The sequence below is a fragment of the Platalea leucorodia genome, assembly GCF_965183815.1.
Source record: "Platalea leucorodia genome assembly, chromosome: 19".
Classification (NCBI taxonomy): domain Eukaryota; kingdom Metazoa; phylum Chordata; class Aves; order Pelecaniformes; family Threskiornithidae; genus Platalea; species Platalea leucorodia.
Genome location: NC_138841.1, coordinates 6904873 through 6931972, shown reverse-complemented (window position 1 = coordinate 6931972; position 27100 = coordinate 6904873). Strand labels below are relative to the sequence as shown.

At 65.6% G+C, this 27100-nt stretch overlaps 1 protein-coding gene across 3 annotated transcripts in view; it reads left to right on the top strand.

Moving 5' to 3' along the window:
- NAV1 (neuron navigator 1) overlaps window positions 1-27100 on the top strand; it is a 78174-nt gene that overhangs the window by 43848 nt on the left and 7226 nt on the right. For all 3 annotated transcript variants that reach the window (XM_082330339.1, XM_082330338.1, XM_082330337.1), the window contains exons 5-23: window positions 1905-2007; window positions 5430-5795; window positions 17808-17946; window positions 18158-18455; window positions 18891-19584; window positions 19699-20148; window positions 20354-20395; window positions 20573-20724; window positions 21399-21569; window positions 22150-22202; window positions 22489-22566; window positions 22772-22855; window positions 23040-23151; window positions 23808-23929; window positions 25784-25980; window positions 26086-26248; window positions 26354-26528; window positions 26748-26845; window positions 26972-27067. In XM_082330339.1, the coding sequence (XP_082186465.1) occupies window positions 1905-2007; window positions 5430-5795; window positions 17808-17946; window positions 18158-18455; window positions 18891-19584; window positions 19699-20148; window positions 20354-20395; window positions 20573-20724; window positions 21399-21569; window positions 22150-22202; window positions 22489-22566; window positions 22772-22855; window positions 23040-23151; window positions 23808-23929; window positions 25784-25980; window positions 26086-26248; window positions 26354-26528; window positions 26748-26845; window positions 26972-27067 (3593 nt within the window). The remainder of the gene's footprint in view (window positions 1-1904; window positions 2008-5429; window positions 5796-17807; window positions 17947-18157; window positions 18456-18890; window positions 19585-19698; window positions 20149-20353; window positions 20396-20572; window positions 20725-21398; window positions 21570-22149; window positions 22203-22488; window positions 22567-22771; window positions 22856-23039; window positions 23152-23807; window positions 23930-25783; window positions 25981-26085; window positions 26249-26353; window positions 26529-26747; window positions 26846-26971; window positions 27068-27100) is intronic.

The following is a 27100-nucleotide window of genomic DNA, read 5'->3' as shown; positions in this document are numbered from 1 at the left end:
CCTGAAAATCCATCTTTCCAGGCAGCCCAAGGGCAGGACCTGGCAGCTTTGAGGTGCCCTTGATCTGCCAACACGGCCCTTTCTGCCTGCCCCCCAGAGGGGCACAGAGTCCCCTTGTCCCCAGCCGCAGAGCAGGGTGGGTGCCAGCCTCTGGCACCAAGGGCCCCTCGAGCCTCCTCTGCGCCCCGGCTCCACGTGCGGAGCCCCTGCTGCTCCAGCCCTGCAGCCCTCTGCCCTTGCTGCCTGCACAGCCCCATCCTGTGGCTTTGGGGCACTGGTCGGAGGCTCTGTGCCTTTGATTAACTCCTCCAACGTGCACGGGCCACAATGAAGATTTAATAATGAGTTCATGACTTGCCTCCTACTAAGCCTTGCTCTGAGAGCTGGACCAGGGTGATCGCACACACGCAGGGCTGGGTATCCTCACATGATGGCAAGTGCTGGCCGTGTTGGGTGCCCTGTGGGCTCACCAGCCCTCTTACCCTCGTCTACAACTGGCTTTAACCTGCTTGATTTCACCTGTCTCATCGGGGCTGTTACTGCTCGTCACCACCTTCCAGGGTCCCGTGTAAATCAGAGCTGCTTCACTGGTTTTCGGTGCTCCAGCCCGGGCCGGTGGGTGAGCAGAGCCCGGGGATGCGCAGCATCACCCATGGGTGCTGCCTGCGGCGTGGCCAGTGGCGCGGTTGGTGTGTGACGGGGACAATGGGACACGAGCCCTGCTTGTGCACTGGGCGTGTGGCCGTGCTGTTGCGGGGAGCCTGCTGGGGTGTGTGCCAGCGGTGTGTCCCCCGGTCCCTGCGTCGCTGCAGCTTACACGGTGCCGTTGCAAATCCTGAAGCTCTGGTTGCCACGTTACATTAGGAGGAGCCACATCCAGCGTCCCTGGTGCCCGCTGTCACTGCGGTTCAATGGCAAGCTGCAGCTGAAAGGCTTGAAATCGGGGATCAAAGCCGCGGTGGCATGGCTGTTAGCCGCCAGGGATGCACACGAGCGGGTCAGGGGCGTGGGGGCTGGAGCTGTGGCCCTGAGCCCGGCAGCGCTGCCAGGGCTGTGCCAGGAGTGACCCCCCTCCTCTCTGTGTGTGTGTGTGCGCGCACACGTGTGTGTGGGTGTCTCTGGGGGTGCATGTGCACACGCTTGTCTGTGCGTGTGTATTTGCAGGTGTGCGTGCATGCGTGGGTGGTTGTGCATGCGTGTATATGCACGTGTGTGCACAAGTGGTTGTGGTGCAGTTACATGCGTGTGCACACGTGCAGGTTGGGGGGTGCATGCCTGTGTGTGTGCTCGCACTCCCGTGCTGTGGGTGTGCACACCCGGAGAAGCCCCAGGGCAGCCAGAGCTCAGGGGTTTCCAGCCTCTGGGGGGCTGGGTCCCACCGGCTGCTCCAGCCCCCAGCAGAAGCAGCCGCCTCTCCCCGGGCACGAGGCAGGAGCGGGGCTTTGCTTGCCCCACTCCCCGACATCTCCTCGGCTCCTGCTGGCTGTGCCCTGAGTGCACTGCTGCAGCGCCCGTGTCCCCACGCCGGAGCACCCCAGGGCCTGAGGGATGCATGTGCAGGGACAGGTTTGGGGACATTGTCCCAGGGTGGCTGCTCCTGCGTGGCCCCATGGGGCAGGGTCATAGTGCTTTGGGGACACCTGACCGTAGCTGGCCTCTGGTCACCCGCGTGGGTCCTGTGGCCCCACTTGGTCCCCCCCAGCTTGTCCTTTCTCGACCAGACGTCCCCATCCCAGCTGCAGCACCCTTGGGGGTGACATTTCATGGTGGTGCAGCTCCAGCCCGGTGCCAGCCCTGCCTTGTCCCCTCCCAGCGGGCAGAGCGAGAGCTGGTGGGCACAGCTGTGGGCAGAGGGGCGCAGGAGCCATTCACCCCTTAAAAGCCACCACCTTGTCTCTCCGCAGACCCCGAGTCCCAGAGGAAGAGGACAGTGCAGAATGTGCTGGACCTTCGGCAGAACCTGGAGGAGACCATGTCCAGCCTGAGGGGCTCTCAGGTGTCTCACAGGTGAGGCCCCGACACCAGACCCCCACCACCCTTTCCCCACAACCAGTCTCCTTCCTGGGGCAGTGAGGGAGGCCGGGGCAGCCGGGAAGCGGCTCTGCTCTGGGTGAGGGCCGTGTGGGTGGGAGGGTGTCGGCTGTGGCCTCAGGACCCTGCACACAGGGGCTTGGAGAGATGCCCCCAAACCTGTGGGGTGTCGTGTGTGGGGCTGCGGCAAAGCCCCATCCCTGGCAGTGCTCTGGGCCTGACACTGCCTCACGTCCTCTGGGGCTGTGGGGATGGCACTGAGGGGAGCCAGTTAGCCCCAGACCCCAGGGGGTCTGTTCCCAGTGGTCGGGTGTCCCTGTATGGACAACCAGAGGTGAAGGTATCCCCTGCGCCTGACCAGGTTTGGACCACAGGCTCCATCCCCATCCGTGATTCAGCTTCTCTACTCTGTAGAGGTGGTGATGGAGAAACCCTTGGACAGAGCTGACCGAATGCCCGGCAGCCCATGGGCAGAGGTGGGGCACCCTGCCCCGACCGGGGCTGGCAGCACCCCAGGGTTGCAGCTGGGGCTGGGGGACGGCGGGGCTGGGGCAGGGTGACTGCTGGGTGGTGAACCGGAGCAGCCTGTGTTCAGAGGTCTCTCTGACACGTGCCTGGGACTGCCTGGGTCCCCCCCCGGGTCTCTCACTTGAGACCACTGCAGGGTTACCGCTCTGCTCTGGACGTGGTCGGGGTCTGTACGGCAGCTCCGGCCTCCTGCCTGCCTCCCCGTCGGGGCTGAAGGGCCCGGACACTGCCAGCGGCGGGCCGGGGGCAGCAGGTGGGGAGGGGGCATCTCCCCAGGGCACCTTCCCGGCCCCCACCCCGCTGGCGCAGCCACGTTCTGAAGCCTGGGCTTTGCAGGGAGGCTGGGTCGCTGTCAGGGAGCCGGGGAAGCCGAGGATGCGGCGAACATCCTTCTCCTGGTGTTTGTTGCCACCTCGCGGTCTCTCTCGATCCTCATTTTTGTGTGGAAAGGAGCAAAAAGCAGCAATTCCCCCCCCCCCCCCCCCCCCTTCACCCACCACTCATCATTACAGACCTTCCCTGTTTCCCCCTCGATCAGCTTTGTCCAGGATGAAGCAGCCCGCTTGATTTGGCTGCAGCGATATTCCCCGAGCTGGCTGTTTCCCAGAATTATCCATTACAGCTCTGCCGTCCCTTTGCTCGGTGTAGGAGCTGGTTCACAGCCTGGCGCTGCTCACGCCGAGTCAGGGCTGCTTTGTGTTCACTTCGCGTTTGCTTTGCGTTTGCTGTGTTCGCTTTGCATTCCTCTGCGTCAAACTTCACCTGCCGCCTTCTCGCCCCAGTGCTCAGCTCCTTTGCAAATCCTCTGTCAGCCCCGGTCTTAGGGAAATAGGGCGAGGACATTAAAGGTGATTAAATTAGCATTGCTGGTGGGTTTTGACTCTTCGCTATCACTTCCTTTTCTTGATGAGTTATGAATACATCGCGTGGCAGAGGCCTCAGCCAGATCCCTGCCACGGAAGAAAACAACTATTGATAGCTCAGGGATGCCTACCCCTGCGTTCTGTCCCGTCAGTGGTTCTTAAATACGTGGGGATCTTCCCTCTTATCCCATGGCAGCTGAGTTTATTTGGAAGCTTAACCTGCCTTTGGTGAGGGCACTCATCCACCACCTTCTGGTAGCCTGCAGCAGCCTCGGCAGCGTGCTCCCTGCATCCCTCCAGGAGCTCCACCGTGGCTGTGAGCCGGATTTTCCTTTACCAAAGCTGTGTCAGCTCTTCCCCGGTATGTTGTAATTATGCATGGACCCACTAATTCTGCTCTTGGGAACGCTTTCTACAAGCGTGTCTGAGATGGATGACATCTGCGGTCCTCTGGATGTGCCCTGCATCGCCGGTGTCCATGTAGCTGCTTTGAGCTCTCTCTTTATTCCATCCACAAACAGTTCCTGGAATTTCTGTTGTTCTCCTCGCTGTGTTCTTCCATCCAGTGGCTGGGGCCTCAGCCTTCGCTGTTTCCTCGCTAGGACACAACTTTGTTCCTGAAAGACGTCATCGTACTTCTGGCAGCCCTTGCGCCCGGCTGCAGGGCCGCAGGAGCTTCCTCGGGGGCTTGCTTTAGTCCTGCTCGGAGACGTGGTTTGCATCTGCTCCTAGCCGCCGGCAGAACATCCTTAAATAGCCTTTGTGCTGCCGACAAAAACTAAACCCTTTTAGCTGCCCCTTTTAGTTCCGCTTTAACAAACTTCCTAGTTTTTTATGTAGTTCCCTGTTTTAAATTCAATACTGCAGCCAGGGTTTGGCTTTTGGTGCTCCTGCAGGAACGTTTAATCCGAGCTAGGGAATAGCTCGCTGATAGTAATGTTTGGAGCCAAGTTGAGGGCTGTGGGTTCCCAAGTAGCTGCTCCAAGAAGTAATCATTTTTGGTGTCTAAATTTAGTCTCAGCATCACTCCCTGACATGCTGTTTGCCCAAAATACACCCCAAGGGGTGCGGGGAGAAACTGAACTCCCGGTTCCTGATGCGCTCGTGGGCTCTGGCTTGCTGGAGAGCAGCACGCTTGCCCCGGGCCGGGGCAGCCCTGTCTTGGGGTGTCCCCTCCTGCCCAGATGTGGAGGTTCACTCTGCAGGGGTTCGGTGTGGGATGCTGATGCAGGGACCCAGTCCCTGGTTTGCCCCTCGGCATCCTTTCGCTCACAGCCTCCGCTCCCCAGCATGGCCCGCTGCCGCATCACCTGGGATCAGCGTGCCACCACCCCAGTTCGTCCTGTCCTGGGTCTGGGGTGATATTGGGGTGCAGACACTGAAATGCTGGGGGGAAATGGCCGAGGGAGAGCAGCCCGGGCACGGGGGAGCACGTCTGGGCTTTCCACTAAAGGCTCCCTATTAGCGGGGTTCGGCACAACTTGGGTTGGGACTGGGGCCAGTCTCCAGAGAGCTCTGGACCCCTCTCCCACAGCGTGTTTGCAGCCAGCCCTGGCGGCACCCCCAGCCCCTGCAGCGAGGTGGGTGGATGGGGCTGTGCGGGGAGCATCGCCGCTGCCGGGTGGTTGGGGCTGTAGGGAGGCACAGACCTCCCCATCGCACCCCACGTCCCGCTCCGCAGGCCCTGGGGAGAAACAGACACCACCAGGCACCGGTGGGTGCAGGTGGTGTGGATGTCCCAGTGGGTCCTGGAGTGTGAGACACTGTGCTGACACCAGGCAGGGCAGGAGGGGACCGTCCCCTGCCAGCTGAGAGGGAGGGGGTCAGGACAGACAGCGTCCCTGTGCCCACACTCCTGGGAGCCGCTGGCCTTGCCCAGCTGCCTCAAAATGAGCAGTTCTGTTTTCTGAGCACTTGCAGCCCTGGTTTGGGAGGGGGTGAGGCAGGGCACAGGCCCCCACTGCCTGCCGTGCTCTGCCCTAATCCCCCTGCACCCTGTCCTCGCAGCTCCCTGGAGATGACCTGCTACGACAGTGATGAAGCCAACCCCCGGAGCGTCTCCAGCCTGTCCAACCGCTCCTCCCCGCTGTCCTGGCGCTATGGGCAGTCGAGCCCACGCCTGCAGGCGGGGGACGCGCCATCGGTTGGGGGGACCTGCCGCTCCGAGGGCACCCCCAGCTGGTACATGCACGGCGAGCGGGCGCACTACTCGCACACCATGCCCATGCGCAGCCCCAGCAAGCTGAGCCACATCTCGCGCCTGGAGCTGGTCGAAGCACTGGACACCGACGACGTGGAGCTGAAGTCAGGCTACATGAGCGACAGTGATCTGATGGGGAAGACGCTGACGGAGGATGACGACATCACCACAGGGTAAGTGCCTGCGCCGGGGCTCGTGCCTGGATCGGGGCTCTCCTGGAGGTTTCACTTCCTCCTGTTTGGCTGGCAATGGAGGGGCACGAGGCGCAGCAGGGACGGATGGAGGAGCACATCGATCACGGCCAGTATGGCTGGGTGGATCGTGTGCCTGCATCCCAGGAGATGCTTTCCCACTGGCAAGGCAGTGTAGCCCTTGCAGTGCTGGTGGTGCTTGGGCCAGCCGGGGCTTCCCGGGGCCAGTGAGCTCCTGAGCTGGGGCATGCTGCTCTCCCGGTGTGTGGGAAGTGTCCGGCTTGGTGTGGGTGTTCCCAGAGCAGGGGGCTGAGAAAAGCGCATGGTGTGTGGCTGAGGGAGCCCCAAGCCAGAGCCCTGCTGGCATAAATACTGCTGCTTTCAGAAGCGCTCTCCCAGTTTACACCAGTGGGGCTGAGCTGCTGCCTCTGACCCTGGCACCGCGGGGACGTCCTGTGTCCAGCCGGGAGTGCTGGTGGCCCGTGGTGGGACAGGCTGGGTCAGGTCTCAGCACCCCAGCGAGAACCGGGCACTGAGGTGTCATTGCCGATGGGTGGAGCAGGGTGTGCTGCTGAGCAGGGTCCCCTCCTTCTGGGACCCCCGTCGGCCTCCATCCCGCTGCCCATGGGGCCCGGGGCATCTCCTGCCAGGTGGGCACAACCCAGCACACCCAGGGCTTGTATTTTCTTTCCAGACGCATCCAGCTCCTACTGCACTGTTGAGGTGCCCCTGGCTCTGGCAAGGGGCCAGGGTTTCAACATGTTGGAGGTTTCCTGTTTCAGCACAGGAGAAAATAAATAACTCCCACATGTGAGTTGTCCCAGAGCAGGAGGAGGTATTTGGCCTCCTGACAGTGCTGCTCCGGCCCTCCTGGGGTGGCCGTAGTCACGTCAGCTCATTGCAGGACAGAGCACAGCCCATGGCTTCACACCCATCCTGCGGGCCAGCGCTCCCCAGACATGGCCTGGAGGCACATGTTACAGTTGGAGGGGACACAGGCCGAGGGGTGCCTGTGCTGGCCTCTGCCCCTGCGATGTTCCAGCTCGGGGGTGAGGGTGTCCACGGCACTGCAGGCGTCGGACCCGTCCTCGCCACGGGCACCTTAGGGCGCTGCCCTGTGCTTGTGAACAGGGGTGCCTTGGGCTGGCTTAGTGTGGACCCCTCCTGGGGACCGTAACTCATTGCTTGGTAGCCAGAGGTGGCACGTCACCACCTCCTGCCACTGGCCACTGGACCACGGGGTGAGATGGACAGTGGGGTGGCTTTGGGCTGCCCTGGGTGGCTGGGGCCACAGCAGGTCTGGCTGTGGGGATGAAGGGCTCCACTGCTCCCTTTCTCCCTCCTTGTCTCGTCTCGGAGCTGCTCGTGCAGGCGGATGACCTTGGGGTGCCCTTGGCTGTGGAGGCAGTGCTGGGAGGGGTGAGCCAGAGCATCACTTCGTCTCCATCAGCCACTGAGCAGGCAGAGTGTGGGCAGGGTCAGCCCTGACGGGACCCTCCCCGGGCTCAGCCCTGCGCGCTGCCCCGGGCAGGGTCTGCTTCTCCTCCTGGGAAGGGCCAAGCTTTGGGAATGGAGCCCTGCACAGCTGAGCCTCCCTTGAGGCCCTGGCAGCACCACAGTCCCCTGGTATGAGTGAGGCTTTCAGCGTCACGGCGAGTGGGGCCGGCACCACCACGGCCGGGTGCCACAGTCCCTGTTCCTATGCTGGGTCCCCAGTGTGATGCCCTGGATGTGCCCCGAGGGAAATCCCCGGTGTCCTGCTGGTGGGTGCAGAGACAGACTGGGTGCTCTGTGCTGGGTACCCCTCCCCAGGATGGGTGCAGGAGGGCAGCAGGGGAAGCACAGGACCCTCTTATCCGCAGGGACATGTCCTAGGGATCAGCCACGTCCCTAGGATGTTACTGGCACACAGTGCTGTGCGGTGACTTGGTCACAGTTCCATCTCCCATGGCCCCACAGCAGGACTCAGGGGGTCCCCCAGAGCAGGCAGCATGGCAGGGCCTCTGTCCCCAGGGGACGTCCCTGCCTGGGTGCTGGGGGACGCCAGGGTGCCCTGTCCAGGAGCCTGGGTGCTGGGTGCAGAGCCAGGGCAGGGGAGCAGGGCCATCCCCTCCTCCCAGAGCCGACCGGGGCAAGGAGCTGCCTTGCCGGCCGGGGAGCACTCATCCAGCGCAGCCCCTCATCCAGCCTCCTCGGCTGGCTCTGACCTAGAAAGCAAATACTGCCCCAGGCCCCGTCTCCCCGTGCCGCTAATGCACCGGGCAGGAGCTGAGTGCTGCAGATGGGGCCATCAGCCCCCAAGCCTGGGCCGCTGGGCCAGTGCCTCCCTGCACCGCGCCGGCGCACACCCAGGCTTGTAGGGCAGTAGGTCAGAGCCAGCTGGGGGGATGCAGCGGCACGTCCCCCTCGGAGACGTGTGGGGCCGTGGGCTGGGACCCGGCATCCCCATGGCTCGCTGGGGAAGCAGCCTGGAAGGAGAGAGGGCTGAGGTAGGTGAGGCATGGCCGGGGCGTGGGGATTGTCCGTGGGGGTATCGGGGTGAATTCAGCAGGGTGGTGGTTGGGGTGAGCCCAGTCAAGAAGGCGGTGGGGGTCTTGGGGCCCCGCTCAGAGAGGAGGTGGGATGATCAGGTCCGGTGGTGAGAGCAGGGAGCGGCTGGGGACACCCTGGTGCCCAGAAGCATTTCTCTATCGGCCGACTGTGCCGGCATCCTGGCTCCTTGCCCAGCCATGCCCGCCTGCTTGTGTCCGTCGGGCTGGCACTCATGGCTCCCCTCCACCAGCAACCTGCTGCTGGTTTTGGGGGGTGGAAAGCTCTGGCTTTGCCCCCCCTGTTTGGCAGCAAGGCCCTTCTTTTGTTCCCGGTGTCACCGTACCCTCCTTGTGCTCTGCAGCAGGCAGCCCTTGGCCGGCGGAGACCCGGCACAGCTCGGGCCGTGAGCAGCCCTGCCAGGGTGTGCCCACACCACTGCCAGCACTGTGGTGTCTGAAGGGCCTGGCGCAGGCAGCGAGCTCTGCTTAACACGGCAGCGTTCGCCGGGATGGTGCTGCTCTCCTGCCCTGTCCTGCCTGTCCCTGGGGCCTGGGCAGGGCGCAGGCAGGGACAGCACCAACCCCTGGGATGTTTCCCTGGCACTGAAAGATCTTTGCTCCCTCCCTTGGCCTCTGTCGACTCCGGTTTCTACCCGGCACCACTCAGCGTGCTGCTCGCTGTTCCCTGCCCCTGGAGGGGTGCGGTGCTGCCGGTGATGCTTTCCCACCCTGGCCAGGCTGGGGATGTTTCCTGGACTCTGGAGGTCACCCCAGCAAGGTCACCCCACCGGGAGGTCCACCAACACGTGGCCACCCGCTGCCGAGGGACCTCAGTGGCTGTACGGCCACAGCGCAGCGCTGGGGCCGTGATGCAGCAGCGTGGGCGCCTTCGTGTGCAGACCTGCGCATGAATCAGGCGGTGGTGGAGGAGGCGGAGAGCACCCAAGCGGGGATGTTCAAGCCAGGTTTTGCCTGGTTTTGTCCCGGCCACGTCCTGCATGTCCGAGCAGTGCCACCTCCTCCACGTGGAGCTGCCGTTCCCCTGGCAGTCAGTGTAGTGCGGCTGCACGTTGGTGCGTCTCCCCCGTGCTCTGTGTGCTCGGGGACCTGATGTGAGCAGCTCTGGCGGGTCCTGGGTGCTGGCACAAGAGCGGGTGAGTGTTCACCACCCCCGGGTGTTCCCTGGGGCCATCCGGGATGTGGTGAGGAGCGAGCGGGGTGCTGCGAGGCTTTGCTGCGGTCGGGAGCTGGTGGGCGCGCTGGCTCCCACCCCCCAGCCCTGCCTGCCTGGGGCCATGGGGCTTCCCCCCTCCCACTCAGGACAGGATCCCAGCCTGAGGGCATGACACGAGTGTTGGCTCGTCCCTGCTTTGCCCCGCTCCGCCCCATCTCCTGGGCTTGGAGAGCGCCCTGCGTGATGTCATCCTTTCCGCCACCCTCCTTTTGTCAGATCCTTCATCAGCTGGCCCATTCCCCAGCCGCTTCCCCGCAAAGGGTGATGCTGCCGCAAGGGTGCTGGGGTGCTCTGGATGTCCCTGGGGGTCCGTCAGGCCACCGTGCACAGCACCAAGGGCTCAGCAGGGTCTGAGCACCTCCCCGTGGTGCGCCTCATGCTGCAGGGCAGCACAGGGCACCGGGTGGGGGTTGAAGGGACTGGCTGTGTGGCCTTGGCTGTGCCTCAGTTTCCCTCAGTCTTCCCTGCCAGCTGCGAGTGGTTCGGGGCAGGGCGAACCCACGTTGTGGCAGGGCAGAGCCGCTCTCGGTGGGGTTTGCAGGGTGTAGAGGAGGAGGAGCGCCTCTCACTGGCTCTGGTACGCAGGGTGACCTGTGGGGACAGGAAACCTCAGCTCAGCCGTGCACCCCAGGATGGTGCTTGTGGGGTGGGCAGCTCCCTGGGTGAGGTCCCCAGGGACAAACTGGGACAAGCTGGCTCCATCCTTGGAGCTGCTCAAATACCCCGCGGTGGCAGAATCCCATGGGGATGCCCGGGATAGACTCATCCTGACCCTCTGGCAGAGCATGGGTGCTGCCGGGCCCGATCCTGCATCGCCAAGCACAGGGCCAGGAGAGCGGAGAGGGAGTGAGCAGGGCTGGCTGCTGAGTCAGCCCCTTCTCGCTGCCATGGCTGCAGTGGCTGCGGTGGCTGCGGGTGCGCTGATGATCCGTGTGCGCTGCAGGGCCTCAGGAGTGCAGGCATCACTCTGGAGCTGATCCCTGAGGCTGTGCGTGTCCCCTGGGGCTTTCAGTGCTCTGGGGAAGTCCTCGTGTGACCCCGGGCCCACTGTGATTTGGGGGTGTCCTTTTGGGCCTTGTTTTTTGTTGGGGGTGGAAAGGCGCATCCCACCGCAGTGGTGGCAGCATCTGCACCACCATGAGCCGGGTGGTGCCCTGATTCCATTCATGGCATGAAACGGAGCCATGGCAGCAGCCTTTGGCGTCGGGATCGCAGGGCGCCGCATGGCTCAGGGATCGGCACGTGTGTCCAGCTCACTGTACGCCCCGGGCACCGTCCCATGCCACCGCGATGGTGCTGCTGGCAGCCAGGCGCTGCAGAGCCTGTGGTCCCCTCCGGCAGGGCTGGGGTCTGCCAGCACCGTTCCCCCGGCAGGGATGCTCTCGAGTTGGCACCCGCCGCCCTCCGGCTGGCCTGGCTCCGGCTTCCTCGCAGCTACTTGAGCTCGGAGCAGCCCGGAGGTGGAGCAGATGTTTGGCTCAGCTCCCCGAGAGCGGCGGGGGAGCGGCCGCCCTCCTCTCCTGCTCCAAGCAGGATTGGCGCTGGCGCTCTGCTCCCTTCCCTTGAACGCCCCTCACTTGGCTTTGGCCTGTCCGGCCTGACCCCACGCCGCCGTCCTGGCGAGCCTGTGAAGTCATTTCTCGGTGGGGACATCCCGTGGGGCATGGCCGTGGCCCCGCACGTGGCCCGGCGTGTGTGTGGGGCCTCAGCCCGGCCGGCTGGGGGGGCGGCAGGGGAGCGGCCGGGGAAGTGGTGTCGGATAAATATTTGCTGTGCTGCGCCGCGTGCCGGGGCTCGGCGGGGATCCTCCCTCCAGCTGGGGATGGGGGACAGTCCCAGAAAGGGGCCCCAAAACCCCACTGGGCACCACCACTGTCGAAGCGCCCTTCCTCTGCACTGCGTTCCAGCTGGCTCCTTATTTTGGGGTTTGGCTCGAGGCACCCAGCGGTGACCCCCGACCCCTGGGGCTGCTCGCAGCCACACGGGGCGTGTTTTGGGAAGGGGATCCTGGGGGTGCCGGGGCTCGGGGAGTGCAGGTCACGGGGGGTCAGCGCACGCCCAGGATTTGGGAAGCTGCTGGCCTCTGCAGCTCATCGGTGGGGCTGGGCGCAGGCATGGAGCAGAGCTGAGCTCACGGCTGGACCTCACACGCCAACGCGCCCTGGGGAGAGCTGCTCGGGGGGATCTGCCCCCCAAACCCGGCTGCCTGCCTGCTTGCCACCTGGGGACCTCAAGGCTTGGCAAAACCTGGCTTTGCCCCTTGCCACATGCTACCCTGCTGCCTGTGAAGGGGCCTGGCCGCTGCGGGCGGAGGTGTCCGAGGCCACTGGCTGGTCCAGACAATGGGAAAAATAGGAATTTCGCAAGCGGGCTGAGTCACGCTGCTCCCCCACCCCGGCACTGCCTTGGGACTCTCCGACCACCGCACGCGGCCGCTGCAGCCCACCGTGCCACCGTGGTGGCCCCGAGCGAGGCTTTGTGTGTCACCCTTCCCGAAACAGCCGGAGATCCCCGCACAGGGACACGCTTCCTCTGGGGTTTCCACTGCTCGGGGGGGGTCAGAGGGGTGACCCCGTGTTGTCCCCCGCTGCAGCGGGGCCGGCTGAGCTCAGCAGACCCACTGGCATGGCGGCCGGGCGTGTGGTTGGGGTCTGCGGCTGATCTCATTGCTGCAGGCGGGCGAGCGCTGGCTGACACCCCCACGGCATCGGCCTCGCTGCCTCGGGGAAATCGGACCCTGCTATTACTGCAGTCGGCAGCGCAGAGCTGGAGCAGAGGCACAGCCTGGCCACAGGTTCCCCCTTGCAGGGGCCACGCACGCTCCGGGTTCCCGTGGGGGGAGTCCCCCACACCCCTCGGGGACCTGGGGGGCTGGGGAACCAGAGGCAGTGCTGCCTGGAGGACAGGGGACTAGACCAGCTGCTGGGATGTGATGCTGATCCTCTTCTCCTGCTGGGTGAGCTCGAGCAAGTCAGCCCCCCTTCCCTGCCTCAGTTTCCCCATCTGCAAGGTCTCTGCAGTCCCCTGTTCCTCTGAGCGTGGCTTTGGTGAAGGGTGCCCGACCCCAGTACCCAAAATGCAAGTGGGAAGCACCCAGGGTTGGGGTAGCCCGGCTGGTGGTGGGGGCTGGCGCTATCTGGGGAAGTACCTGGGAGTTTGGGGGGTACGCAGGGGTTTGGAGGGGTCTGGGGAGAACTTGGAGAAATCTGTGGGGTCCTAAGTGAGTCTGCAGGGTTCTCAAGGAGTACTGGGGGGCTTGGGGGCTGTAAAGGGGCCTGGGGGTGTGCAGGGGGCGGTGGGGATCCTAAAGGAGCCTGGGAGGGGGTTATGGGTGTCGTGATGCCCTGAGGCGGTTCCTGAGGTGGGTGTGAGGGCGAAGCAGAACCGCGCCTGCCTGCGCCCGCGGGCAGTGCCCAGCCCCCCCCCCCCCCCCCCCCCCCCCGATCGTGATTTATGGAGTTAATTGGTTTTTCTGCCCCATTAAGTGGAGGAGAAGGGGAGGGAGGAAAGAGCCCCGGCTGTGCCCATGCCATGCCAGAGCAGGACAAGGCTGCGATGGGGCACATCCACAGAGCCCCCTCGGTGCCAGCGACCCGCAGATGTGGGGTGTGGAGACCCCCAGCGCACGCCCCATAGTTTCTCCCCTGCAGTGACCACAGCAGAGCAGGAGGAAGGGGCCGGGGCGGACCTGGAGGGGCTCGCTTTAATGCAGGGTGGACTTGGGGTGGGCGGTGGGATTCGGCAGCACCAGCCTGGCAGGGACATGAGTGCCAGGAGCCCCGGCCGGTGCCAGCGGGTCTGTCTGGCGTGCAGGCGGGTGTCTGTGCCGGTGTGAGATGGGTGAAGCAGGGAGACTTTGAACCCTCCGGCTCCAAAACCAGCTGCTGCTGAGAGATGGGCTGGGGGTGCTCCTTGGCGAAGGGGTCCGGTGCCGGTGCAGCCTTGCACGTGTGCGCGTGTGCCACTGCGGCAGGGATGCTGTGGCCAATGGTGGTTCTCCACCGTCGTCTTGCACCAGGCTCATGGCTCCAGCAGGGTCAAAGCTGCCTCTCCCGGCGGCTGCTGTGCTGGGCTGGCTCCCCCCGCCACCCTGGGCACCTCGAGTCCAGATTTGGGCCTAGCAAAAGCCAGAGCTGCTCCTCCGAGCGCTGCCCGAGCCAGCCGTGGTGGGGCTGGGGCAGCCGGCCAGGAGGTGGGGCGGGAGGGGACGGCGTCCGGCATCGCGCCAGGCCGGAGGGACCGCGGGGATGCGATGCTGGACGGGCCATGCCGCCGCACCCATTGGCGCACACCGACGTGGGGCCATCGCCCCGCAGCAGGGCTGCCTGCCTGCGGGAGGTACCACACCGCGCCGGGGCGGCGTTGGCCGCGAGCTCCGGCCGAGGACGGAGAGCCGCTGCGGGGATGGTGGGTGCCGGCAGGGTCTGATTGGTGGGGACGGGGATGGTCGGACACCAAGGTCGTGCATCCTTGGCCCTGCCGTGCCGCAGCACCTCGCCTCGCCGGGACAAGCACCCTGCCGCCGAGCGATGGGGCTGCGTGTCGAGGAGGGAGCCAAGAGGCGTTGGCGTTGCTTCGCCGAGGAAGGCGCGAGGAAGGAATTACTTATTTCCCAGCCTGCAGGGACCGGGTCTGTTTTGCCAAGGTTGCAGTTAACCCTCTCTGCCCGCCGCAGCCGGGCTGGCGAAGGTGTCCCCGGTGTCACTGTCCCCGCGAGGCCTCTGCCCTGGGGCGCAGCTCCTGCTCTGAAGGGAGAGAGAAACAAGGACAGAAATAGGCTTTTTGGTCGATGAAGTGCAGAGCGGTGCGGGCGTGGGTGCCCTCGCTGGGCTGCTGGGCAGCGGCAGAGCCCCCCGTGGGAGGTGGTGCCTTCGGGGAGGGGTTTGGGGGTTTTGGGGGACACTGGGGCCAGGCTGAGGGATGGCCTGGGGGGCACTGGGGCCAGACTGTGGGCTGTACTGGGGAGCACTGGTGCTGCCTGTGGGGATGTAAGTGTGGGCTTGGGGGCTCCGGGGGGCCCCGGGCTGAGATTGGGGGGCTGCTGGGCTGAGGCTGGGGGGCACCAGGGACAGGGGTGGGGGGTCCTGGGCTGGACTGGGGGGCACTGGGGCTGGGTGTGGGGACGCGGCCGCGGGGCGGTGGGCCGGGGAGGGGGGCACTGGGACCGGCGGGGGTGGGAGCCGGGACCCCGGACCCCGGGCCCGTCCCGGCGGGGGTGCGGGGGGCGGCGGGGGGGAGCCGGGCCGGGGCCGCTGCCGCTTTAAGGCGCGGGCAGCGCGGGGCGGTCCCGCCGCCGCCGCCCCTCCCGCCCGCGCCCGGCGGGGCCGCGCTGCCGCGGGCAGCACCATGCTGCGGGCGGGGAGGCCGCGCCGCGCCCCGCGCCTGGCCAGCAGGTACCGCACCGGCACCGCACCGGCACCGAGCGGGGCGGGGCGCGGCGGGCGGGCGGGCGGCCGGAGCCCGGCCCCGGCAGACAAAGCCCCGCGCCCCGGGGCCGCACCGCGGGCGCTGCTTTGTCTCGGCCGCGCCGCGGGGAGGAAGGGGGGGGACCCGGGCAGCGCAGCCCCGCCCGGCACCGCAGCATCGGGGCGGCTCCCCCCCAGCCCCGGCCCCCGCCTCGCACCTGCGGCGCGGCCCGGCCGAGCCCCCGCGGGGCTCCCGGGGCTCCGGTACCCCCGGCCGGCGGAGCTGACCCCGCCGGGGCGGGGCGGGCACCGGGGCTGCGTGGCCGACCGGGGCGGGGGGGCTCCGAAGCGGGGTGCGGCTGGGCCGGGAGGGGAGCGGAGCAGCTCCACGCAGCGCGGCCGTGGGTCAGGTCCATCCCCTGCTCTCTTCGGGGTGCAGCCACCGCCTCGGGTCGGGGTGTGCATCACCGGGACCGTGTCGGGACCTTGCTGGCCGGCGGTGGGTTCCCGCACGCCCGGCCGGTGCCCGGGAGCACGGCAGGACGCTCAGGCTGCCGCAGCCCCTGCCTCGCTGCCGCCGCTGCCCTTGAGCATCCTTCCCCCGGGATGCGGGGACACAGCGGGGCGCAGGGCCTGCGGGTGTCCCGGCCCATCGCTGCCTTCGGGGTGGTGCGGCGCGGTGCCGGCTGAAGGGAGGTGGGGAATTGCTCTGCGTAAGATGGAGGGGCTGGAGCACAAAGCAGGAATTGAGTTTTGCCCTCAGCGTGACGCTGCGGCATGGCCGTCCCCCGTTTGGGGTCTGCGGGGGGCGCTCGGGTGGCCTCGGCCGGCAGGGACCGGGATGCCAGGGCTCGGCCCTGCTCCGAGAGTTTGTGTTTGCCGAGGGGCTGTCGGTGCTGCGGTGCAGCCTGAGTTGAGGCTTTCCTTGCTATGCCGGCTGCTGCATGCACGTGCAAGTTTTGGGGACCCCTCAGTGTGCCCCATAAGAGAGCCAGAGACACCCGCAGCAGGCAACTGGCTCCCAGGCCTCAGCCTGTGGCTTGAGTGCTGTTGGGATGTCAGCTGTGACCTTCCCTGTTGCCCTTCCTTGGCATGGGGTTGCTGGGGAGGATCTGGGGTGACCTCCTGCCCCGGTTCAGCCCCCGACGGTGTGCCTGTTTCACTGGGGCTCCCTAGATGCCTGGTGCCAGGGCAGCAGGGGCTTCCCATACGCGGCTGGGAGAGCATTTGGGGTTTGCCCTGCTGGGCCACAAAAGCCAAGCTGAAGAGACCCAGCACCACGTTTGATCACAGCCATGTGTCCGCACGCAGCACCGAAGCCCTGCCTCGCTCCCAGCGCTGCCTGCGGAGCTGCAAGGGTGATGCCAGCCTGGGAGAGGAGTTTTGCGTCGTGCTCTGGGGTGGGGATTTCTGTTCTGGTGAGAAGTAACCCCCAGCACAGGGGCTGGTGGTGGGAGATGCTTGGGGCCGGGCAGCCCAGCAGCACATCCCGAGCACGTGCTCGTAATTAAATCCCTTCCTGGGCAGCAGGGCCTGCGGGGCTCTGTCCCAAAAGCTGCCATGGGGATGTAGGGGACTGTGTCCGTCCTGGCTTGGCCAGTCCCCAGTGTCTGGGAAGAGCAGGGTACACGGGGCTTGTTGGAGGGTGCTGGAGCTGCCTGCTTTGCTCCATCCTGGGGTTTGGGTATCCCGGAGGGGGTGGTGGTGGCTGTTGCTTGTGCCCTGGCACCCCGGTTGGTGGAGGTGCCCAGCCGGTGCCCTCTCCTCTGCCGGGCCACGCTGTCCTGTCCCCAGCTCAGCCAGGGTCATGGTGTCACTTGGGTGACGCTAAGCAGCTTCACCAGCTGCTGGGGCTCCGGTGTTTGCTGGGCTCCTCCTGCATCTCTGTGGCCCCAGTGTTGGGGACCAGGCGTCTCCGGCAGGCACCGGGGCTGGCTGCAGCCCCCCGGCTCTGCTCCCCTCTCCTACACCGCTGCTTGTTGCCCCCAGCCTCTTGCAACCCCCTCGGAGGCTGCGGGGCCTCGCTGACCTACTCAGCTGCTGACCTGAAAGGGACTGTGCTCATCCTGCTGGAAGATGCTCCATGCCTGTCTGTGCTGGATCGCCGTGGGCACGTGCTGTGGAGCTGGCGGGGCCCGTGGGGTGCGCAGGCAGCTGCCAGGCCCGTGGGGTGCGCAGGCAGCTGCCGCCCCAGCACAGTGCTGACTGACGGCCCCGGAGATGGGCTTGTGCACGGTCCGCTGAGCCCTCGGCATGGAGCAGCCGCCCTGGCGTAGCAGCGGTGCCCGTACCTGCTGCCTGTGCCCGCTGTGGATGCTGGGTTCTGGAGAGGGGGGAGCAGGGTGCGGCAAGGCGGTGGGTGGGGGCCACCCAAGGAAGGGTGGATGCTGCGTGGCGGCTGGTTTGTTTACTCCAGCCAGTCCCTGCCCTTTCCGGCAATCCTCCCGACCCTCTCAGTGGGGCAGGTTGCAGGGGGCTTGGTGCCAACCGTGGTGCTACCAGCCCTGCCGGCGTGGGCGCTGACCTCCCTGCGCTGCCCAGGTACCCCCCGCCCCCAAAAAACCCGTACAAGGGCCTTATCGGGGAGATACGGGGTCACTGGGGCTTGTCTGCCAGCAGGGCACCGAGCGAGTGCCAGGCTGGGCTGGAGCCAGCTGCGGCCACCGAGTGCCAGCTCCCTGCCGTGGCCCTGCAGCAGGCGCTGCTGGGAGCTGAGGTTTGCACCCCGGCAGCCCCCAGAGCGGGGAAATCGCACGGGTGGCAGGACCTGCTGGGCAGAGCTGGGGCTGGGCAGGGGGATCTGACGCTGTCTCTGCCCTTGCAGCTGGGATGAGAGCAGCTCCATCAGCAGCGGCCTCAGCGATGCCTCTGACAACCTCAGCTCCGAGGAGTTCAACGCCAGCTCCTCACTCAACTCCCTGCCCTCCACCCCCACCGCCTCGCGCAGGAACTCGGCCATAGCGGTAGGTGCCCGTGGTGCCCGGACCATTCCTGGCACTGGTCCGGCTCAGTGCCACAGCCTCTGCAGGAGGGAGGGGATGGAGGGTGCTGGGGTGGAGAAACTGAGGCATGGCACAGGGTGTCTGGTGCATCCCTCTCCCAGCTGGCTGGTGCTCCCTGGGGATGGGTTTGGGGTGGGTGCCAGGAGCACCCCTGACCTCGCTCTGCCTGCAGCTGCGCACGGACTCGGAGAAGCGCTCGCTGGCAGAGAGCGGGCTGAGCTGGTACGGTGAGGGCGAGGACAAGGCTCCCAAGAAGCTGGACTACGACAGCAGCAGCCTCAAGATGGAGCACGGCTCCTCCAAGTGGCGGCGGGAGCCCTCGGAGGGCGGCGAGGAGGGGCCCAAGGGCGGTGAGCTGAAGAAGCCTGTCAGCCTGGGCACCCCGGGCTCACTCAAGAAGGGCAAGACCCCTCCGGTGGCCGTGACCTCCCCCATCACCCACACGGCCCAGAGCACCCTCAAAGTGGCAGGTGAGACCTGATTTGGGCAGGGTCCAGCTTCTCCGATGGGGAGAGGGTTGGGTGGCGACTTCGTGGGCCTTCCCCGAGCACGTTGGCCATGAGATGCGCTGTGACTGTGCTCAGACCCCACAGCTGGACGTGGGCTGGAGGGGGTGGCAGGGCTGTGCATCCCTGCAGGCAGGTTGTGGGTCTGGCCCCATGCTAAGCCCTGCTTGCCCAGGGCCATGCCTGCCCCATGGCCTCGTGGCCACACACTGGGCTGGGGCTGGCTGGGTGCACCGGGGGCCTGGCTGTGGCTCTGGCCTAACACCTAGGGCAGTGTCACGTCCCTCCATCTCCATCACATCCCTGCACCTCTGATGCCAGTGTCCGACCTGCGCTAGTTTGCACCCAAATGTCCCCAGAGCCTCCTGGGACGCTAACCAGTCCTTCCCTGCCCACCAGGCAAGCCCGAGACCAAAGCCACTGACAAGAGCAAGCTGTCTGTGAAGAGCACAGGCCTGCAGCGCTCCTCCTCCGATGCTGGCCGTGACCGCATCACCGATGCCAAGAAGCCACCCTCGGGTCTCACGCGCCCCTCAGCTTCCAGCTCCTTTGGCTATAAGAAACCGGCTCCCACCACTGGCACAGCCACCGTCATGCAGGCTGGGGGTTCAGCCACTCTTGGCAAGATCCAGAAGAGCTCCGGCATCCCCGTCAAGCCAGTCAGCGGGAGGAAAACAAGCCTGGACGTCTCCAACGCAGCTGAGCCTGGCTTCCTGGCCCCAGGGGCTCGTTCCAACATCCAGTACCGCAGCCTGCCCCGGCCGGCCAAATCCAGCTCCATGAGCGTGACTGGCGGCCGCGGTGCAAACCGGCCGGTCAGCAGCAGCATTGATCCCAGCCTGCTGAGCACCAAACAGGGCAGCATCTCAGTGTCGCGGCTCAAGGAGCCGTCCAAGATTGGCGCGGGCCGTGGCACACCGGCCCCTGTGAACCAGACAGACCGTGAGAAGGAGAAGGCTAAGGCCAAGGCGGTGGCACTTGACTCGGAGTGTGGGACGCTGAAGAGTGTCAGCTCGCCTGAGAGCACCCCAAAAGCCCAGGCCAACCTCCCGCCGGCGGCCAAGGTGGCTGAGCTCCCCCCCACGCCTCTCAGGTACGATCCTTCCACCTCCGAGGGCAGCAGGTGCCCAGCACAGCTGTGCCCAGCACCCAGCCGTGTCCAGCACCCGAGTCTCACCTGCTTCCTTACCTGTTTTCCCCTCTCCAGAGTGGCTGCCAAGACCTACGTGAAGCCTCCCTCGCTGGCCAACTTGGACAAGGTCAACTCCAATAGCCTGGACTTGCCCTCCTCCAGCGAGCTGCACCCCCCGCACACTGCCAAGCTCCAGGACCTGCACCCAGCCGGCGGGCATCTGGCACCCTGCTTCAGCCCCAGTCCTGCCCCCATCCTCAACATCAACTCGGCCAGCTTCTCCCAGGGCCTGGAGCTCATGGGTGGCTTCAGCGTCCCCAAGGAGGGCAGGATGTACCCCAAGCTCTCAGGCCTGCACCGCAGCATGGAGTCCCTGCAGATGCCCATGAGCCTGCCCAGTGCCTTTTCAGGGGGCAGCACCACCACCCCCACCCCTGCTGCCGCACCCCCCGCCAGCACGGAGGAGGAGGAAGAGGCAGGGGAGCTGGGCTGGAGCGGGAGCCCCCGGCTCACACATCTGGAGAGGTATGGCTGGAGGGAGGGCATGGGACTGCTGGTGCACCTCTGCGGGCTCAGATCCCTCCCTGCTGCCCTGCCATGACCTTTGCCTGCTTTGGGGGCTCTTCCTGCTACGTTTCTGGGGAAAAGCCCCCTGTCCCCGCGGCTCAACCCCCAATGGCACCTTCCCTCGTCTGTGCAGGGATGTGACTGGTCTTTCCTTCCCTTCCAGTGCCAACCGCGACAGGAACACACTGCCCAAGAAAGGGCTGAGGTAAAAGAGCCTGAATCACTTTTGGACAGCGCTGGGGAGGGAGGGTGGGTGTGTGAAGCTTTCTGCAAGGGGCTGGCGGTGCCCTCAACGCCGGGGAGGCTGGGCCGCAATGCAGCGGGCAGGAGCCAGGATGGTGCTGGTCCACCTCGCCATGCCTGTCTCTGCTCCGCTCCCCAGGTACCAGCTCCACTCCCAGGAGGAGGCTAAGGAGCGGCGCCATTCGCACGCCGTCAGCAGCGGGCTCCCCGAGTCGGATGATCAGCAGGAGCTGCCCTCGCCCCCTGCCCTCCCCATGGCGCTGGTTGGGAAGGGTCCGCTCACCAGCATCGGTCAGTCCCCTCCGCTGCCAGCCCCCTTCTGCTTGCGACAAGCCCTGTCCCTCCTGCTCCCCGCCACCCCGTGCTCCCGGTGTGACTCGCTGGTGCTGCCCTGGATGCTGCTTTTCTCCTTGACACCTCAACACCCAGCACCTGGTGCTTTTGGCCCACCAAGGTGCTGGGTTGTGCCCAGGGACGAGGGGTGTCCATCACCTCTGTTTCAGGGCTCTGCCCTCAGGGCTCTGCCTGTGGCTCCCTGCTTCTCTGGGGGTCCCCAGCAAGGCAAGGGGTGAGCCCTGCTCTGCTCTTGCCAGGACCTGTGTGTTCCTGGAGGGTTTCGGGGGGTCCAGGCAGATGGATTGGGGCTGCTGGTGGGGGGCAGCGGGTGCTGAGGTGCTCCCCTCCTGCACCCGGAGGTGATGGCCTCTTGCATGGTGGTGCCCACTTTTCCCTGGGGCAATGGATTTGTTTCTCAGCCCTGTGGTTACCTTGGTGCTGGTGTCCAGGTCTTCCCAGCGTAAATCTGCGTTTTAGCTTTCCCCCAGCTCCCCTGCTTTGGGACCACAACTGCTGCTTCCTCTCCACATCCCAGCTCTCATGGATTGCTCCCAGCCCTGCTTCCCCATCCTGATCCCAGGTGCCCGGCGTGACTCTGACCCTGCCTCTCCCCCGCCTTCTCCTTGCAGTGAGCCCCACTGCTGCCGCAGCCCCGCGGATCACCCGCTCCAACAGCATCCCCACCCACGACTCCACCTTCGAGCTGTACAGCACATCCCAGATGGGCAGCACCCTCTCCCTGGCTGACAAGCCCAAGGGCATGATCCGCTCGGGCTCCTTCCGCGACCCTGTGGACGATGGTGAGAGTGTGCTGCGCTCCTGCCCAGGCGAAAGGCAGTCCCGGGGTGGAGGCATCGGGGCTCCCTGCACAGACGTCCCTTCCTCCTGGCGCTGCTGCAGCACTGTCAGATGGGTTGGTGCATCCCGTCCTCGGCGTCAGAGCAGGGGACGGGAGCCCCAAGCGGCCTGGTGGACCCCTCTGTGCTGGCATCTGCTCTGGGCCACAGCCCGCCCTGACCCCTCTGGGTGCCTGGCGTCCTTGGGTTGGCCCCAGGATGTTGTGGCAATGGGGAGGCGAGGACCCACGCAGCCAGGGACGGTGGCAGAGCCCCCAGGCTCAGACAGAGAGGAGGGTGCTGGTGGAGGGTGCTCCCCACACCCTGCTGCACGCCACGTGCCTGGGGAGGTCACCAACCACGTGCCGAGAAACGGGCAGTGCTGAGCAGCTGCCATCCCACCCTCTGCCTCCCCTGGCCCCCCGCAGAGCCCCCCTCCACTGGGAGCTCCATCCCCTGCACCCTGCTGTGCCCTGCACCTGCAGCCCCTGGGGATGCCTCTGGCCAGGGGCACCCTGACGTGCCGGGTTTTATTCTGTTGCAGTTCATGGATCGGTGCTGTCCCTGGCCTCGAGCGCGTCCTCCACCTACTCCTCCGTAAGAGCCGCCTCCGTGCTGCACCGCTTTGTGCATGGCTGGGGGGGCCCGGGTGGGAACGGGGGGACTCTGTGCATGCCTCTGCCTTGTGCCGAGCCTGTCTATGCCTCGCTGCCCTCCTGACTGCCTGCCTCTGTCTGTCTGTCTCTCTCTGCTCTCGCGCCGACAGGCTGAGGAGAAGATGCAGTCTGAGGTGAGCCCGCACCCTCTGCTCGTTGCCTGCCCCTGCCACCGCAGCGAGGGTGAGCGCCTGGCCCCTCTCACTCTCTTCACTCTCTCCCTACAGCAAATACGCAAGCTGCGCCGTGAGCTGGAGTCCTCGCAGGAGAAGGTGGCCACCCTCACGTCCCAGCTGTCTGCTAACGTGAGTCCCCACGGGAGCTGCTGCTCGCTGCAGGACACGCCGCTCTGTGTCCCTGCAGTGCATGGGGCTGGTGCTGGCCTGCACCCATAAGAGCCTTGATTTCCCCTCTCCAGCCTCTTGCACCCCACACCCAGAAGCGGGTGCTCGCCCAGCCGTGGGTGCTTGCCCAGGCGCGGGTGCTCACCTCTTTCTCCACCTCTCCCAGGCCAACCTGGTGGCGGCTTTTGAGCAGAGCCTGGTGAGCATGACGTCCCGCCTGCGGCACTTGGCCGAGACCGCTGAGGAGAAGGTGGGTGCTGTCGGGGTGCCGAGTGGGCACGGGGGGGCACTGGCGGTGTGGGAGGGTGCTCATGGGGCTGGAGGTTGCTGGACTCGGGTGAGCCTGCTGCGGCACTGCCCGCCCCAAGGGTGCTCTCGGGGTGGGCCCTGTGCCATTGGAACGCTCTCTACGGTTCCTGGCTCTGCTCCCCCAGGACACTGAGCTGCTGGACCTGCGAGAGACCATCGACTTCCTGAAGAAGAAGAACTCAGAGGCCCAAGCTGTGATCCAGGGTGCCCTGAACGGCACTGACGTCACCCCCAAAGGTAAGGCGTGCCTCGGCAGCCCCTCGCCATGGGGGTTTGCAGCCCTTCCTGACCCCCTCACCCAAGCCCAGCTGGGCTGCTCCTGCCTGGGGCTGGCACAGCGCCCCAGGGCACCCCTCACTCCAGTGAGATGTTCAGACGGGAGGCAGGGTGCCCCGGGCAGCAGCTCTTCCCTACCTCGGACCCCTGAGCATCTGCAGCCAAGGTCAGACAGCCAGAGCTGTCACTGCAGGAGATCTTGGTGCTGGTGCCTGGGGGTGACAGGATGGCCATCCTCCGCAGGACACCTCTTCACCGAGCCCTTTGCCAACGGCCCAGTTTTGGCTGCAGATCTTGGCTTTGTTCCCATGAGTGCTGTTTCTAGCCCTGAAACCCCAATGTGAGCACAAGGTGCTGGCAGGGAGGTGACCTGGGACAGCATGATGTGTGCTCTGGGCATCTCCTGGGGTTTGGGGTCACTGTCCCAAATGGCAGCACCCATGTGGTGTCTGAGCCCCACCTCATCTTATGAGGTGACTCTGAGAGCTCAGAAAGTGTTTGGGTGGGAGAAGGGAAGGGGTGCGGGGAGGAGAGTGCAGGTGGCTCTGGCGTTGGGGCAGACGCAGTTTGCTGATACCTCCTTTCCTGGTCTCTCCTGCTTCTCTCGCTGGCCCCAGAGCTGCGTATCAAGCGGCAGAACTCCTCTGACAGTATCTCCAGCCTCAACAGCATTACCAGCCACTCCAGCATTGGCAGCAGCAAGGACGCCGACGCCAAGAAGAAGAAGAAGAAGAGCTGGGTAGGTTGGATGGAGCGCTGGGAGGAGTGGGGCTTGGGGAGCTGCTGGCAGGGTCTGGCCGAGGTCAGCCCCACAAGCCAGCTGCTCTCGGTCTACCTTGGCATCGTGGTGTTGGTCCCTTGTGTCCCCTGGGGCCAGCGCCGGCGAGGAGTGTGTAGCCACCATGGATTTGTGTCTTGATGTGCCGGCCGGGACTTCTCCAGCCCCTCTGGGAGTTTTCCAGCCCTGGTCCGTCCTGCACCCCTGTTCCCTTGTGGTTTCCCCACGTCTCCCTTCTGCCTATGTGGGGAGCCGGACATCTTGGCCAGGCAGCCCCTTCCCTGCACCAAGCAGATCTGAGCTGGACGTGTGATTAAGCCTTGCTTTGTTTTGTTTCTCTCCCCCTATGCTGACCTCAACCCTTTTTTTCCAGGTGTACGAGGTAAGTCCTATGCCGTCCCCTCCACCCCGTGCCGTGCCCAGCCAGGGCCTTCGCTCCATTTTGCAGGACGGTGCTCATAACACTACCCATCCCATCCATCCCACTGGCACTAACCCCCAGCACGGGCCATCCCGGGGTCCCCCGCCGGGCTGTGTGCACCTTGGCTGCTTCCTTTCATGTTAAGGCCAAATTATGCACCCACGTGGAGGGGCTGAACTGCCCCGGGTGGCCCTGAGGCAGCAGGAGGGGCTCGGATGGGGACCTGTCCCATGGATGGGGACAGTCCCTTTCTTGCCCAGGGAAGGCAGGCACCCTCCTGATTCCCTGTAGGAAGATCTTTTGGGATGGGGACCTCACTGCAGCCCTGCCTGTGGCACTGGGGTGTGGTGCTGCCCAGCTCTGCATTGCCAGGGCTGGCCTGATGGGGACCCAAGTGGCTCTGTCCCTGTCGGGACCCACGTGGGTCCCAGTGCTCCCCTGCTCTCCTGCCATCAGCAGAGCCTGACACCCCCGTTTTTTTTTAACACTGAAATGCAACGCTTTTTATTTTGGGGACACGCCAGACCAGTCTGCCTGGTGCCTGTGGGAAGTGGGCCAGATCTTGCCTGTTCTCTGTCCCCTTTTCCTCCCACCTCCCCTCGGAGCAGGCCCTGGCCCTCCAGGGGACACAGTGTGAGCTCGGGGTGCCCGTCCTGCTGCTCTCCCGCAGGCTGGGGATGCATAAGCGGGACCCAGGCCCGGTTTGGCCCCTGTGCAGCGTCCATCTGCCCTCCCTGGCCTTGGCACGATGCTCACCTGCCCGCTGCTCTGTGTGTGCTGTGTGCATGCTGCATGCCCGGCCGGGACCCCCGGTGACATCTCGCGGGCGGCTGGCCGGCCCTCTGTGCTTCCAGGAGGGCCCTACAGGGCAGAGGGGGGGTGTGGGGCTGAAATTGTCCCCTTGCACCAGGACCCCGGCTCTGCAGTGGCTGGAGGGGGGGATGTCCCCCTAAACGCCACTTCCTGGGGTGGCTGTGGTGGGGCGAACGTGAGGATGGAGTCAGCCCTTCCCGATGGACCGGGGTGCTGGTGCAGTGCCTCAACACCCTGATGCGGGTGCTGGCGGGGAGCAGGGCTGGGGGAAGCCTGACCAGGACACGGGTCCCACTCTGTGGGGCTGTTTGGTGCCGTCCAGGCTGGGGCTGGAGTGTTGCACAAAGGGCCGTGCACCCCTGTCCGACAGCTGTGCCAGCAGAGCGGGGTTAGGCCGGTGCCTTCCCCCGGGCAGCGGTAGGGCACGGTGCTGCCTTGGTGGTGGATATGGAGCTGCTGGTCCCAGCTCAGGCTGTGGGTCCTGGGCAGACAGCGGCCCCGGGGCAGGACTGGGCCAGGTCTCTGCTTGTAAGGCTGCACTGTCTGGCTGTCCCTAACAAGAGCGTTTCCGTCTCCCGTAGCTACGCAGCTCCTTCAACAAGGCCTTCAGCATCAAGAAGGGACCCAAATCAGCCTCGTCCTACTCAGACATCGAGGAGATCGCCACGCCGGACTCGTCGGCCCCCTCCTCCCCCAAGCTGCAGCATGGCTCCACAGAGACCGCCTCGCCCTCCATCAAATCCTCCACGTCCTCTTCTGTGGGCATTGACACGACCGAGTACGTGGGGCCAGGGTGGGCAGCACGGGGTGGCCAGGGCTGGTCATGGGGCTTGCAGGCTCCTGCCCTGGACGCGTGCGAGATTCTCTCTCTTCCGTGGCCCAGGCTCTTCCAGGCCCACAGCGAGGGCGAGCCGGAGAAGAAGGAGGTGTCAGAGCTGCGGTCAGAGCTGTGGGAGAAGGAGATGAAGCTGACGGACATCCGCCTGGAGGCCCTCAACTCGGCCCACCAGCTGGAGCAGCTGCGAGAGACCATGCACAACATGCAGGTGAGGACCACTGCCAGAAGTCCTCTGGGTCTGAGCACCTCGGTGGCCCCGGGATGCTGCTGGCATCCAGCTCCTCACCCTGTGCTGTAACTGGTTCTTCCCCAGCTGGAGGTGGATCTCCTGAAGGCCGAGAATGACCGGCTCAAAGTGGCTCCGGGACCCTCAGCAGTGCCAGGCTCCGTTCCCGGCCACATCACAAGCACGTCGGCCTCCTCTTCACCACGGCGCTCCCTGGGTCTCACCCTTGGCCATGCCTTCAGCCCCAGCCTGGGGGATGCAGGTAGGGATGACGGAGCTGCTGGCAGACGGGGAAGGCCTGGGACAGAGACATGGGTGTGGTGGGAATGTGCTGCTGCTCACCTGGAGGCAGCTGTGCACAGGGATCTGCTGTGCCGCCGGTGCCATGATCAGCCGCAGCAAGATTTGGCTCAGGCTGGGCACGGTCAGGCCCGGTGGCTCGGCTCTCCCTGCCGGCACAGCCTCACTGCTCCGTCCCTAGACGTGTCTCCCATGGACGCTGTCAGCGCTGGCACCCAGAAGGACGAGCTGACGCTGCGGATTGTGGTGCGCATGCCGCCCCAGCACATCATCAAGGGGGTAAGTGTGGGCTGCATGGGGAGCCTGACCTGTCCCAGTGCTGTGGCCCTGGACGAGGGGCAGAGAGTGCCTTTCCAGGGCCACGTGCAGTGCTCCAACTCTGCACACCTCTGCCTTCACTCCTAGGACCTCAAGCAGCAGGAGTTTTTCCTGGGCTGGACCAAGGTGAGCGGGAAGGTGGACTGGAAGATGCTGGATGAGGCTGTCTGCCAGGTCTTCAAGGTAGGAACGTGAGGACCCCTCTTTTGAGAGCCG